The 13,568-nt window shown below is 19.5% G+C and overlaps 4 protein-coding genes, 1 long non-coding RNA gene and 1 other non-coding gene across 13 annotated transcripts; 4 read left to right on the forward strand and 2 right to left on the reverse strand.

The window, feature by feature from the left end:
• The first annotated feature begins 241 nt into the window (after window positions 1-241).
• On the forward strand, window positions 242-1,466 carry RpL24 (ribosomal protein L24). Its single transcript, XM_003698318.4, has 5 exons — window positions 242-311; window positions 441-516; window positions 641-726; window positions 794-955; window positions 1,290-1,466. Exons 1-5 carry the CDS (start codon window positions 307-309, stop codon window positions 1,423-1,425), a joined length of 465 nt encoding a protein of 154 aa, XP_003698366.1. The 5' UTR covers window positions 242-306; the 3' UTR covers window positions 1,426-1,466.
• LOC116415252 (small nucleolar RNA SNORA79) lies at window positions 1,071-1,199 on the forward strand. The gene has a single exon (XR_004225833.1). It is a non-coding gene; the product is annotated as a small nucleolar RNA SNORA79 (small nucleolar RNA).
• A 444-nt stretch (window positions 1,467-1,910) lies between the features above and the next one.
• Window positions 1,911-4,510, reverse strand: Had1 (beta Hydroxy acid dehydrogenase 1). The gene is made up of 6 exons (XM_003698325.4): window positions 4,229-4,510; window positions 3,369-3,556; window positions 3,035-3,243; window positions 2,517-2,674; window positions 2,255-2,397; window positions 1,911-2,191 (listed from the first exon to the last, which is right to left on the reverse strand). Exons 1-6 carry the CDS (start codon window positions 4,264-4,266, stop codon window positions 1,974-1,976), a joined length of 954 nt encoding a protein of 317 aa, XP_003698373.1. The 5' UTR covers window positions 4,267-4,510; the 3' UTR covers window positions 1,911-1,973.
• Rel (nuclear factor NF-kappa-B family member relish) lies at window positions 4,243-11,105 on the forward strand. 7 transcript variants are annotated; one of them, XM_086911612.1, is made up of 20 exons: window positions 4,261-4,341; window positions 5,137-5,347; window positions 5,558-5,599; window positions 5,718-5,846; window positions 5,920-6,065; window positions 6,218-6,381; window positions 6,532-6,670; window positions 6,747-6,888; window positions 7,559-7,663; window positions 7,773-7,884; window positions 8,275-8,402; window positions 8,500-8,688; window positions 8,765-8,829; window positions 8,956-9,204; window positions 9,363-9,486; window positions 9,701-9,945; window positions 10,035-10,190; window positions 10,292-10,411; window positions 10,540-10,794; window positions 10,893-11,105. In XM_086911612.1, the coding sequence occupies exons 4-20, from the start codon at window positions 5,720-5,722 to the stop codon at window positions 10,995-10,997; spliced, it is 2,571 nt and encodes an 856-aa protein (XP_086767738.1). In that variant the 5' UTR covers window positions 4,261-4,341; window positions 5,137-5,347; window positions 5,558-5,599; window positions 5,718-5,719; the 3' UTR covers window positions 10,998-11,105. The 7 variants fall into 7 exon arrangements, with proteins under 7 accessions (XP_086767736.1, XP_086767738.1, XP_086767735.1 ...); XM_086911610.1 differs by lacking the exon at window positions 5,558-5,599 and having other exon boundaries at window positions 4,243-4,341; window positions 5,116-5,347; XM_086911609.1 differs by lacking the exon at window positions 5,558-5,599.
• Window positions 9,210-11,479, reverse strand: LOC147657058 (uncharacterized). Its single transcript, XR_015293171.1, has 2 exons — window positions 11,256-11,479; window positions 9,210-9,477 (listed from the first exon to the last, which is right to left on the reverse strand). It is a non-coding gene; the product is annotated as an uncharacterized LOC147657058 (long non-coding RNA).
• Window positions 11,273-13,149, forward strand: LOC100865045 (vesicle transport protein SFT2B). 2 transcript variants are annotated; one of them, XM_086911617.1, is made up of 5 exons: window positions 11,526-11,792; window positions 11,908-11,925; window positions 12,042-12,211; window positions 12,537-12,654; window positions 12,742-13,149. In XM_086911617.1, the coding sequence occupies exons 1-5, from the start codon at window positions 11,724-11,726 to the stop codon at window positions 12,868-12,870; spliced, it is 504 nt and encodes a 167-aa protein (XP_086767743.1). In that variant the 5' UTR covers window positions 11,526-11,723; the 3' UTR covers window positions 12,871-13,149. The 2 variants fall into 2 exon arrangements, with proteins under 2 accessions (XP_012348714.2, XP_086767743.1); XM_012493260.3 differs by lacking the exon at window positions 11,908-11,925 and having other exon boundaries at window positions 11,273-11,792.
• Window positions 13,150-13,568: the final 419 nt, after the last annotated feature.

Below are 13,568 nucleotides of genomic sequence, written 5' to 3' on the forward strand. Positions count from 1 at the left end.
ATTAAACAAAAATTCATATTTGTAATTATTATCAAAAAATAATTATCTTCTTTATTATACGTGTTAAAAGAAATTTATAGTCAATATCTTTAATTTCATAAAACTATTTGTATATCTATAAAAATTTATAGATATTTCTGTTTAAAATATTTACGTTAGATGCATTTATCTCATTCACTAATATATTTAATATCATTAAATATAAAATTTAATTTTAAAGAATTGGTACTATTTAATATACATTCCACCATATTGTATACGAAGTCAGCCATTTTTGTGGAATCCGTCTTTTCTTGATAATTAAACATGAAGTAAGTGGAAGTTTTTAAGAAGTATATCTATTAAATTAAATGCAATCATAAAAAATTATTTCAACATATTACAAGAATATACTATTAAAATATTTATAATAAATATGGTATTAATATTAATTTTTTTAGGATCGGTCTTTGTGCATACAGTGGATATAAAATATATCCCGGTCATGGTAAAACCATGGTAAAAGTAGATGGAAAAGTATGTTTAATAATTAATTATTTTTTTATAAATTCTTAAATTCTCATTATTAATATTTACTACTATTTATTAGTTTTTATTTTTTTACATTTATTTGATATCTATAACCTCTATATTTTTTTAGACATTCACTTTCTTGAATTCAAAATGTGAATCCGCACATTTAATGAGGCGTAATCCAAGAAAAGTCACATGGACTGTATTATATAGGTATATTTATTTTTAACTTTTTTCAATGATAAAAGCTAGTCTCATAAAAAATAATTTAATATTATAGACGAAAGCATAAAAAAGGACAAGAAGAAGAACAAGCAAAAAAAAGAACAAGACGTACTCAAAAATTTCAACGTGCTATTGTAGGTGCATCTCTTACAGATATTTTGGCAAAACGTAATATGAAACCAGAAATTCGTAAAGCACAGAGAGAACAAGCAATTAAGTAAGTATTATTTCAAAACTTAAACTTTGTCTCAATTTATATCACAATTATATCATTCAATTTAATCACAAAAATTAATTACACAATAAAAAAAATTAAAAAATTAAAAATTTATAGACATCTGTTCCTTAGATATGATATTTCATTTCATGTTTGATTTCAGAATGTCTTAGAATAAATGAATTGCTTCACCCAGAATTGTTATATTCATTACACTGTCTGGTTTTTGCGGGTTCATACAAATTTTATACATATTATAAATGTTACACATCTATTATTATATTTATTAAAGTATATATATATTTTAAATAAATACTATTTATTTCTCTTTTAGAGCTGCAAAGGAACAAAAGAAAGCTGCAAAAGCAACAAAGAAAGCAGTTGTACCTCCTAAAACAAAAGCTATTCCAAAACATAAAGCTGCAAAAATAACACAAAAATCAGCTCCACGTGTTGGAGGCAAACGTTAAATTTCAGCATTGTATAAATAAAAAGAAACTTTATATTTAAATAATTTATTTTTTATTTCAATTTCCAAACAATATTTTCATCAATTACTAAATACTAAGATATTTTAATTTTTATTTTAAAAATATTCAAAATCAAAGGCTATTCAAAACTTAATAAAATTCTTTGCAATTTAAAAAATTTTGATTCTTGAAATTTTTTATAATTCGAAACTCAAAAAATAATAAATTAAAAACTTAAATAACGAAAATGAAAATATTGTAGTGATATGAATTTATTTTTATTTAATTAATAATAATCGAATTCTAAGTTTTAAAAATTTAAAAATTAAAACTTATTAAGATATTTTATTTCTTGAATAAATATTTAAAAAAAAAAAGCTAGTTTCAAAACCTGATGAAAATTTGGATAGGAGTTTCATGAATTCAAAAATCAAATTGTTAACGAGATTCAATAAAAATTTCGTTAAAAAATAACTTTTAACATATTATATTTGTTACAATTTTATTTAATAATAAACAATTTCAACATTTTAATATAATAATTTTTTTTATTTTTTCTTATTCAATTCTTTTTTTAATAGAGATAATTTTGTCAAAGCATCATCTCTCCATATACGTCTTTCTTTTAATTTTTCTAGTGGACACATCTCATTTAATTCATTGCTAATTTTTTCTGCCATTTCTCCTTCAAATTTAGGAACTGGACCAAACGTCATACTTACATCATAAATTGAATTTTTATATGTTTCACAATATTTTTTCATTCCTGAGAAAAATGCAATTATTGATTTAATAAATTCCTTTTTGGATAATAAGAATTTACATATACCTTCTGCATTTAAATGCGCCGCTTCAAATGCACCAAGAAATGCATATCGCATTCCAAGACCTTCACTCATAACTGCGTCTACATCTTTCGCATTTAATATTCCGTCAGCAACTAATCTCCATGCTTCATTTAAAATTGCATATCTAAAGTAAACAATATTTTTATATATTATTTTCAATAAATATATAAAAAATAGAAAATAAAAGTTACAAACTTAAAAAAAAATTTAAAAATTCATATTATCATAAAAATGTTACATTACTGTATTCGATTAAGCACAAAACCATCAATTTCTCTAGTTAGTACAACAGGTGTTTGACCTATTTCAGTCATAATAGCTTTCACTTGCAATGGTATTTCAGCACGAGTCCAAGGAGCTGGCACTATTTCTACAAGTGGTACATAATATGGGGGATTTACCTATATTTAATATAATATAATTAATCATTTATTTTTACAAAATTTTTAAATTGAAAGAGTGTTTCTTGTAATTAATTTATTATTAAATATAATTTAAAACGATAAAAGATGAATATAAAGGAAATTTTATTATAGACAAAATTAAATAGTTTCGAATAATACATCAAGAGGTGCATATGCTTGAAATCATCACTGGAAACTATTTTATTTCATGAAACTTTGATTTATTTTTTATTAATTTGAAATATGATTTAACTTGACTATATATGAATATTTATTATATACAAATATTTATTATATATACTTATATTATACTTATCATATTATATACTATAATTTAGTAACATGCAACATACATACCGGGTGCGATACAATAACTTGTTCACGATGTTTTAAATTTTCGCTTAATAAAGAGGGACGAAAAGTAGATGTTGAAGAAGATAAAATAACTTTATCATCAACTAAGTTATCGAGTTCATTATAAAGTTTAAGTTTTAATGGTAAATTTTCAGGCACACATTCTTGTATTAGCTTAACCCCTTTTACAACTTCGACTAAATTAGTTGATCCTGTTGATAATTGATTATTAATTGTTGATTATTAATTAATCAATAATATAATGTTTTGAATTGTTTAATATTGTTTTTGAATTATATAATATAAATTTTATGAATAATTATACATGTGAATGAACCTTTAATCAATTTAAATTGTTGCTCCGCGGTATGTGCACCTCTTAAAAGACCGCTATTTTCAAGATGCTTCAATTGCTGATGAATATCTTCAAGAGCTCGAGTGATTTGTTCTTTTACAATGTCATAAATAATTACTTCGTATCCTACACTAGCAAAAAGCATTGACCAACTGCGACCAATTAAACCACTAAAATAAATTATATTGTTATTAATTAATTATTATTATGTTTTAAATTGAATTAATAAATTTTTAATATTATTATAATTTTTATATTAATTTGTTATTATAAATTGTATTATTTAAATTAGATATTAAATTTTGGATTTCATATATAAACATATAGTAATATATTCGATATATTATTAAAATATTATTATGAAAAGAAAATTTTATATAATTCTTTATATAATTGTTGTTTACTATTTAACTTTTCTGCTATTATCTTATCAATTTAAGGGTATCTGTAATAGAATTTTTAAATGAATTATAATTTCAAAATAATTTTAGATTAAAGATAAATATGATTCTTAGTTTTTTTTATAAATAACTTTTTTTTTAAATTTATAGTTTTATATATTTATTAAAAAATATTTATTATATTATATATGTATATATTATATAATTAATATATTATACATGATATTAAATGTAAAATTATAAAATATATAAAAATGTTTAATAACTTTATAAAATAAGTTGATTGTCTGAATAATTATTGCTTGTTAAAAATAATTTTATTATAATAATATGAAATGATAATGTATAATTTCAATAAAATGATATATATAAATTATTAAATTACCTCTAAATAAAAACTAAAATTTTTTAATTACTTTATATTTAATTAAATTTTATTACCTGCCAATTATACCAATTTTTTCGTTCTTAAACGACATCGTTGGCTGTCTGAATATCACTTTACAGTATCGAAAGTTTACTGCATGGAGTTTGTACTTAAAGTGTTAATAATTGTATGTTGTTCGTCACTATATATTTAGTATATAACTTCTTATCTTATAATATATATGTATATGTGTGCTCATAAGATAACTCCATCTTTTGTAAAATATGATTCTAATTCGATTATGTTTGATAGCTATTAATCTTCTGAAAATTTTATATATATATATATATATATATATATATATATATATATGCACAAAAAATTGAATGAAAAAAATAAATTAAAATTTAATTATTTCTTATTAATTGATAGATCTTAATAAATAAAATTCAAAGATATAAATTTTAAAATTGGAAATATTAAATATTAAAAATATACATAATATTAAAAATTATATATTTTTAAAAATGCGTATTATTTACGCATTTATATATGTTTTATATATGTTTATTGAATCGAATCAGTGATTACAGATAAATCATTCGTAAAACTATAAATAATGTAGATTTTTAATCTTGCATAAAAATATTCCAAAGAAAACATTAATTTCTAATTACATTTTTATTTATTGAAAATAAGTTTAGTTTATGTTTTATTTACAATTATAGTTTTAAGAGATACAAAAATTTATATCAATATTGGATTATATTGAAATATTTATAATTTTTAACAATATAAATTTTTAAAATTAATATTTTTTAAAACTTATCAAAATCTATTTTTAATAATTGATAAAAAAATAAACAAAAAATAAATATTCTTATAAATTAAATCAAAAGATATCCATTTATTTTATTTGTAAATTAAATATTCTCAATATTTAATTATTTATTATTTGTAGACTTCATACAATTATTTGTAGATTTCATACAAAATTAAAAATTCATACAAAATATTGAACTCAACATTAGAATTGAATTTGAGGATTCAACAAACTGTTAATATTAATATTCTTATGGAAAATTAATTTTTAAGAATGATTGATTTTTATATGGGGAAAAACCTATCGTATCTGATCAAGGTTATATATGCTGACGCTTCATTAGGATAAGGATAAATAATTTTAATATTCGGTGAGTACATCGTAATTATGATGAACGTCGTAAGAATTGTATTCAATTTAAAGTTTTTTTTTAATTTTTATATTTTTTATATAATTTTTTAATGTCTATATAATTAATATATTAATTATTTTTAAATATTTGAATTAAATATTTATTTAATTGTGTGATAATTTTTTTATAACACAATGCCTGAAATTTACGACAATTATACAAATTTAGAGTTTATCTCTGAAGACCAGAACTTTTTTTCTTATGGAAATGGTAATTGTCAATTTGTTTTTAATTTTTATAATTAATTTTATCTTAAATAAATATTTCACAAAGTAAATGAAATTTTGCAATAGTAAATAAAAAAAATATATATATTATTCTTTTTAAGCAATGAACAATCAAGATATTTATAATCCACTTTATGGATCTCAAGGAACAGCAAGTGTTAATTCACCTATGTCTGCTCTATTATCACCATTATCAAATTCTGAATTTTTACCATTAAAGGATGCAATAAGTATATATTTTGTGATATTTAATTTTCTTTATATTAAAGTATTATAAAATATATTTTATTATTTTTCTTTCAGTTATTGAAACACCATATATAACAATTTTGGAGCAACCAGTAGATAAATTTAGATTTCGATATAAATCAGAAATGGTAGGAACACATGGAAGTTTAGTGGGATCAAGTAATAATAATAATCGTCGTAAAAATGCACCAACAGTACAAGTATGTATATAATTATGTATATAAGAATAATTATTTGACATAATAATATATAATTTACTAATAATTATTTAATATTAAAAATAAAAATATATAATTTTGAATTTTTAAAAGCTATATAAATAATAAATAAATAACTTCAATATTTTATATAGTTACATAAATATCCAAATAATGCAATAATACGATGTACATTAGTTACATCTGATGAACATCAACGAATTCCTCATCCACATAAATTAGTCCATAGAGATGATAGTCTGGATTGTGATGATCCACATGATGTTAAAGTATCCTCAGAAAATGAATATATTGCAACGTATGCAACATATATAATATTCATTCATATTCTATATTCATATAATTTCATAAAATTAAGATTTATTAAAATTAAATTATTAATTATATTTATTATTCTATTTTTATTTTCTATTTTATTTTATTCACTTATTATTAATATGTTATTTAGATTTCATGGAATGGCAATTATACATACAGCAAAAAAATATATTAGAGATGAACTTATAAGAAAAATTAAAAGGAACACTTTGGAAATGAAAAAACGCGAAAATATAAATGCTACCCTTAGTACTATAGAAGAAGCACATGTATGTTATTTTATTATTTACATTAATAATTATATTGTAATTAAATCTTAAATTAAATAATCATTTCATTTTAAAGATTAAATCTGATGCAGACCGCTACCAAAAATATGTGAATTTGAATAGTGTGGCATTATGCTTTCAAGCATTTATCTTGGATCAAAATGAAATTATGATACCGATAACAGATCCTATATATTCACATCCTATTAATAATCTCAGTAAGTAAAAAAATAAGTTTATTTAGGTTTATGGTACATGATTTTATGATTGATCATTTATTGTAAAATAATCTATATATATATATAGATATATAAATATATATATATATTTAATGAAATTTTATTCAAATTTGTATGTTATAATCTATATATAAAAATAAGATTTAAATCATATTATTGATTCATAGAATTTTCTTGTATTATAATTTTCTTTTATTATTATTGATTGATTCATAGAATTTTTTTCTATCAGAGAAGATAAAATTATTAATATTATTAGAATAAACAAAAAATAAAAAATTTTCTATGATTAAAATCATAAAGAGAAAAAGTTTCTATTTAATAATTGGTGAGATAAAAAATTCTTATGAAGTTTTTATAAAAATTCTTAAGAAATTTTTTGTAAAAATCAACAAAATCTGATAACATTATATAAGACTCTATTTTTTTAATTTTCTAAAATCATTGAAATGATAATTTACAATTTTTCCATTTTATTATTTTTTCCTATTTTAAATAGATTAAAGCATATTTTAATTTAAATAAAATTATAGACAAATAAGTGTAGTAAAAGTAATTAATATAAAATATTTAATATAAAATAATTTATAATTTCAAGAAAATAAATAAAAAAAAAAATTTTTTTTAAATATATAATGTAATTTTACAGAGAGTGCATTAACAGGAGAACTTAAAATATGCAGAATTGATAAACATACTAGCAGCGTTGAAGGAGCTGAAGAAGTATTTATACTTGTAGAGAAAGTTGGAAAAAGTAGTTTAATAATAATTTATTAATATATATATTCAAAATATAAAGAATAGATGTTATTATTTTAATATTTTTATTTATACAATAATTAATTTAATATTTTTTATTACAGAAAATATTAAGGTAAAATTTTTCGAATTAAATGAGGACGATTGTGAAATTTGGTGTGAATATGGACGCTTTTCAGAATTGGATGTTCATCATCAATATGCTATTGTATTTCGGTATAGTAATATATTAGAAATAGATCATTTTTATATTTTTTCAATGATTACAGAAAATAAATATAATGTTGCAAAAGATTTTTCGTAATACTATTAATTATATTATTTTTTTTTATAATTTCTATAATAATAGTTAGGAATAGAAACAGATATTATCAATCTAAGTTGATATTTATTTTTCCAATTATTGAAATATTTCAACTTATAGAATTCAATATTACTTAGGTACAGATTATTATAACATAATATTATTATTAAATTTTTCATATTTATTTAGACATGATTTTTATAAAAGAAATTTTAATAATTATTATTAAGCTTTCAATAATATATTGATATAATTATGTTAATTAATATCAATATATATAATTTTTAAATTTTTTTTTATAGAACTCCACCATATAGAGATCTTAATATTACTACACCAAAAGAGGTTTTTATACAATTAGAACGACCATCTGATGGAGATTGTTCTGAACCAATAAAATTTACTTATAAACCAAGTGACAGAATTACAGGTAAATTATATGCATATATTGTGTATATATAAATTTAATTTTTTATAAATTTAAAGCAAATTTAAAACTTAAATAAATCATATAAATATGTTTATAGGTAGGAAACGACAACGAATATCTCATTCTGGAAGCTCAGAATTATCATCTATATTACCAATTTCTAATTATAATGAAAATGAAAATATATCAGATATTTTAAATAATTCTAAAGAAATAAAAAAAATATTATCCGAAGGTATTACATCACCAATATGCAAAGAATTTCTTAAAAATATGGATCTCGACAGTAAGTATATAATTTCTTACATCTCAAAGATAAAATTTATTTTGAAAAATTTGATTTGCATTTGTTTTTTTTATAGATTATTTAAAATTCTTTGATAATGAAGAAAATATGCTAATTACTGATGGTCCTTCAACTATGCAAGTAAATATTTTTTATTTTTAATTTATATGTTAATTGATTTGTATATATTTTTGCAAATATTATTTATTTTAATATTTTTAATAATATATAAATAAATAATATTGAATGAATAATTCTTGTTATTAGAATCAAGATGATATTATGTTTGCTAAAAATGTACTTACTAAAGTTATACAATATATGAAAATGGATTTAAAAAATGTAGAAGAATATATTCAAAAGTTATTTAATGATCGATCGACAACATACGGAGATTCTCCATTACATGCAGCACTTCGATATGGTCAACGAGATATCGTGAAATACTTTTTAATGTTAATAAGTTCTAATAAAGATTGTAAAGCACTCGTTAATGGACAAAATAATTCTGGAAAAGTAAATATTTTTTAAAAATTTATTTATTTTCTTTTTATTTACTTTAATTTTTATTGAATTTATTAAATATTTTATATTCATTTTAAATTAATTTATATATAATAATATTTTTATTACATATTTAATATATTTTAATGGATATATAATTTTTTGTTTAGACTCCATTACATTATGCTATATTACAAAATCAACCAGAAATAACAGAAGCATTACTTATGCTTGGTGCTGATCCAAATCGAACAGATGATCATGGATTTTCTCCATTACATACAGCTGTAAAAAGTAAATTGAATTATTGAAAAATAAAATACAAATTCAATTAAAAACAGTATTAAAATAAATTTTAGTAAATAAAATAAAATAAAATAATAATAAATAAAAAAAGAAATGTAAAAAAATAAAAATATAAAAATATCTACATAATTTGAAAAAAATTTTTCTCAAAAAATTTTTCAAATACTTACACATCTAATTATTTTAATGTAATTTATTTTAGTTCCTGAAGCTGGTGCATGTGTTAATGTGTTATTATCCAAAAAAAAAATTGACATTGAAGCATACAATGATGTTGGATGGATGCCATTACATCTTGCAGCAAAAGCAGGATCATATGATGCAGTATGTTCACTTGTTCATGCAGGTGTAAATGTAAATAATACTGATAGGTCTTGTGGTCGAACAGCATTACATATAGCTGTTGAAAGTGGACATAAGAATATAGTTGAATATTTACTTAAAAAGGTATATTATTTAATATTTTAATATAAATTATCCAATTATGCAATTATGGTTATTGTCTGTTTTTAATATAAATATATTATTATTTACAGACAAATATATCTGTAAATAAAAGAAACTTTAGTGGAAATACTGCTTTGCATACTGCAGTTGTATATGCAGGAGTTCAAGCAAAAGAATTATGTGCATTGTTAATACAACATGGTGCAGATCCACATATTCAAAATCATAATCGAGAATCAAATAATGTACGTTATTTTTTTTTAAATTTTATTTACTTTTTTTATATTTTAATTTTTTTAATTATTGATCCAAAAATATAATATTTTTTATGAAATTTCTTTAATAGCCAATAGATAAAAAGAAAGAGTCTCATATCAAAGTAAAAGTTGAAGTAGATGCAGAAGATGAAAATGCAGATGAAGTTATTGGACAATCATCATTTGATTTAGCTAAAAATAAACCAGATGTAATTATTATATTCATATATATTATTTTACAATAAATTAACTCAAATAAAATTAGTCAATGAAAATATCAAATTAAATATTAAAATATATACAATATATAATTTTAATCAAATATTTTTTTTTATAGATTTTGCAACTTTTTAATAGACAATATGAAGAAACAACAAACGAAATGTGTTCAGTTACTACAAAATTAGAATTAAAGGATGAAGATACAGAGATAAATTGGTTAAATAATGAGCATAAAGAAAAATTATCTATACTTTTAGATAAAACACAAGGTTGGCAGAAACTTGCAAAACATTTAAATGTTGAATATTTGTTAAAAACATTCCAGCATAGTTCAACAAGTCCATCATTGTTTCTTTTAAATTATATTGATGTAAGTTAATGATTAATTATATTATTAATAATATAATTAATAATATTATATTATTATTACGAAGTTTTATATAAAAAAAAAAAATAAAAATTTATTAGGTGGAAGCAACTTTATCACTGAAGGAAATACAAACAATATTAAGAAAAATTGGAGAGAAAGAAGCAGTAGAATATATAAATGAAATTGTATCTATGTATTCATAAAATAAATCTGTTTTTAAATATATTTGTATAATATATTATATTTGTAATCAATATCATCTAAAATATGAAAAAAACTAAAAAAAAAATAAAGTAAAAATTTTTAATGAATACACAAATATAAAATATTTAATTATATGTTCCTTCTATAATAATTCAATTAAGTTTTTTTATTAAAATAATTTATAGAGATTTAAAATTATAGTAATTAGTGATTTATTATTGTTATATAACATAATATATATGTATGATTTACTTAACCAAAAAATTATGTACTTGTTATCATTCCAATCAATCACATCATTTTATAGTTTAAAAATTCGAATTTTATAGATCTTAAAAAATTTGTTATGTTGCATCACTGAATGTCTTTTGAAAATATCCTAAGTACATATATTTATGTATTTATATTCAGAATAGAAAATTTTTTTTTATAAATAAAGTGTGAATTGAGAAATTTATACAGAACAGCTGTTACGCGTAGTATATTATTTATATCTATACAAAAAGATTATTGACATTTACTTTATTTATATTTTATTATATTTTTCTTTCAATTTTAAGTATAAATACAATTTATATTATAATTATCAAATTTAAATATTAATATGAGTTACATATTAATGGAAGATGGATCATTTCTAAGTTTGTGAAAAAATATTGTGTTGTTTTGAAATATTAAGATAAAAATATTATTTTTAAAAAATAATAATTAGTTGGAAACAGAAAATGGATAAATTAAAAAGAGCTTTAAGTGGTAATGACCAATGTGATGAAGAAAGTGGTATTATTACTCAGGTAATTAATATTAAAATTGTATAATTTTTAGTAATATAAACTTTTTAAAATGCATGTAATTTGATTTGATTTATATGAAATTATTATTTTAAATGCATACAATTTTTAATGGAAGACTGATGTGGATTTTATGGTAAGCTTATAAATTAAAAAAAAAAATTATATATGTTGTATAACAGTACATTTTAATATTTTTTTACCAATATACTGAAATATTAAAATAAACTGTATGTATTTTGTTCTTTATAGGTTATGGATCAAACTACATTAAGTTGGTCTACTCGAATAAAAGGTTTTGCTATTTGTTTTATTGTTGGTATTCTCTGCTCTTTCCTTGGATCTTTTGCCTTATTTTTACACAAAGGACTTACAGTCTTTGCTGTATTTTATACTCTAGGAAATATCATCTCATTAGCAAGGTAGAATAATATATTAAAATTAAATATTCTTATACTTTTAGGTACTTATTTATTATTAGGTATTACTCTATGTACTTATGTATCTACACATTTTTTTCACAAATATGTTTAATTTTAAAAAATATCATAATATTAACTTTATAACTAAGTATCATAATATTAAGTAACTTAAATTCATTAATAAAATATAATAAAAATCATAAAAATTATTTTAACATTATTTTTGTATTTTTCAAAGTGTAATTATTTTCCCAATAATCCTTTATTTTATTGTAAACAAATAACAATACTTTTAAATAAAAGATATTTTTTATTTTATTCATAGCACATGCTTTTTAATGGGTCCATTCAATCAATTTAAAAAAATGTTTGCACCAACAAGAGTGATTGCAACTATTTTAGTATTTGTATCAATTGCAATAACTTTATTTGCAGCTTTACATGTAAGTATAATATATAGTAATATTTATAACATAAATATTTTTTTTAAATATAACAAAATTTAATCCAATTAACATGCATATTTTTAGCTAAAAAATGCTGGATTGGCTCTTTTATTTATAATTATTCAATCATTGGCAATGACTTGGTATTCTTTGTCTTATATTCCCTATGCACGTGATGCTGTTAAAAAAACTCTGGAGACATGTATCACATGAAAACACTTACAATATGTTTAATAAAAAATGTCTCACTTAATAAACATGTTGAAATTTATATACTGTTATTTTATATTATGCAAAATATGAAGTAAAATATGAAACTGACTTAAAGCACAATATTTATTGAATAGAAATTCTAACAATTATAAGTACATAAATATACCTCATATATATATAATAAGATATTTTTAAAAATATATATTTAATATTGTAATATTTTTTTTAATATTATAAATACTGAGTTTATATGAAATATATTATATTCTTATAATATTACTTCTTTTTTAATATTTATTATATAATTTTTGTATAATATGAGTAATTTTGTACATTAAATAGATATCAAACTATTTGTTTATGATATAAATTTCTATTTTCTATTATATGCATTTTATATTTATATTTTATATAGATATATGTATGATTATATTAATTATTAATATAATTAACAATAATATTACATTGATGATAACAATTTGATTTTTTAATTTATTTTTTAGAATATAAATAATAAAGAATTATAAAATTAAATAATATAAATTTAAATGATTATTACATAAAATTAAAATATTTATTTATGATTGCTAGTTTATATTAATTTATCAAATTGAAATTTTTTGAAAGTATTATAATTAAAATTATCATTTTTAAATGATAATTAAAATAATCATTTTAAAAACTTGCGAGTTTTTGTA

Source organism: Apis florea, unplaced genomic scaffold, assembly GCF_048593485.1.
Source record: "Apis florea isolate Af1SG1 unplaced genomic scaffold, ASM4859348v1 contig_3326_pilon, whole genome shotgun sequence".
NCBI lineage: Eukaryota > Metazoa > Arthropoda > Insecta > Hymenoptera > Apidae > Apis > Apis florea.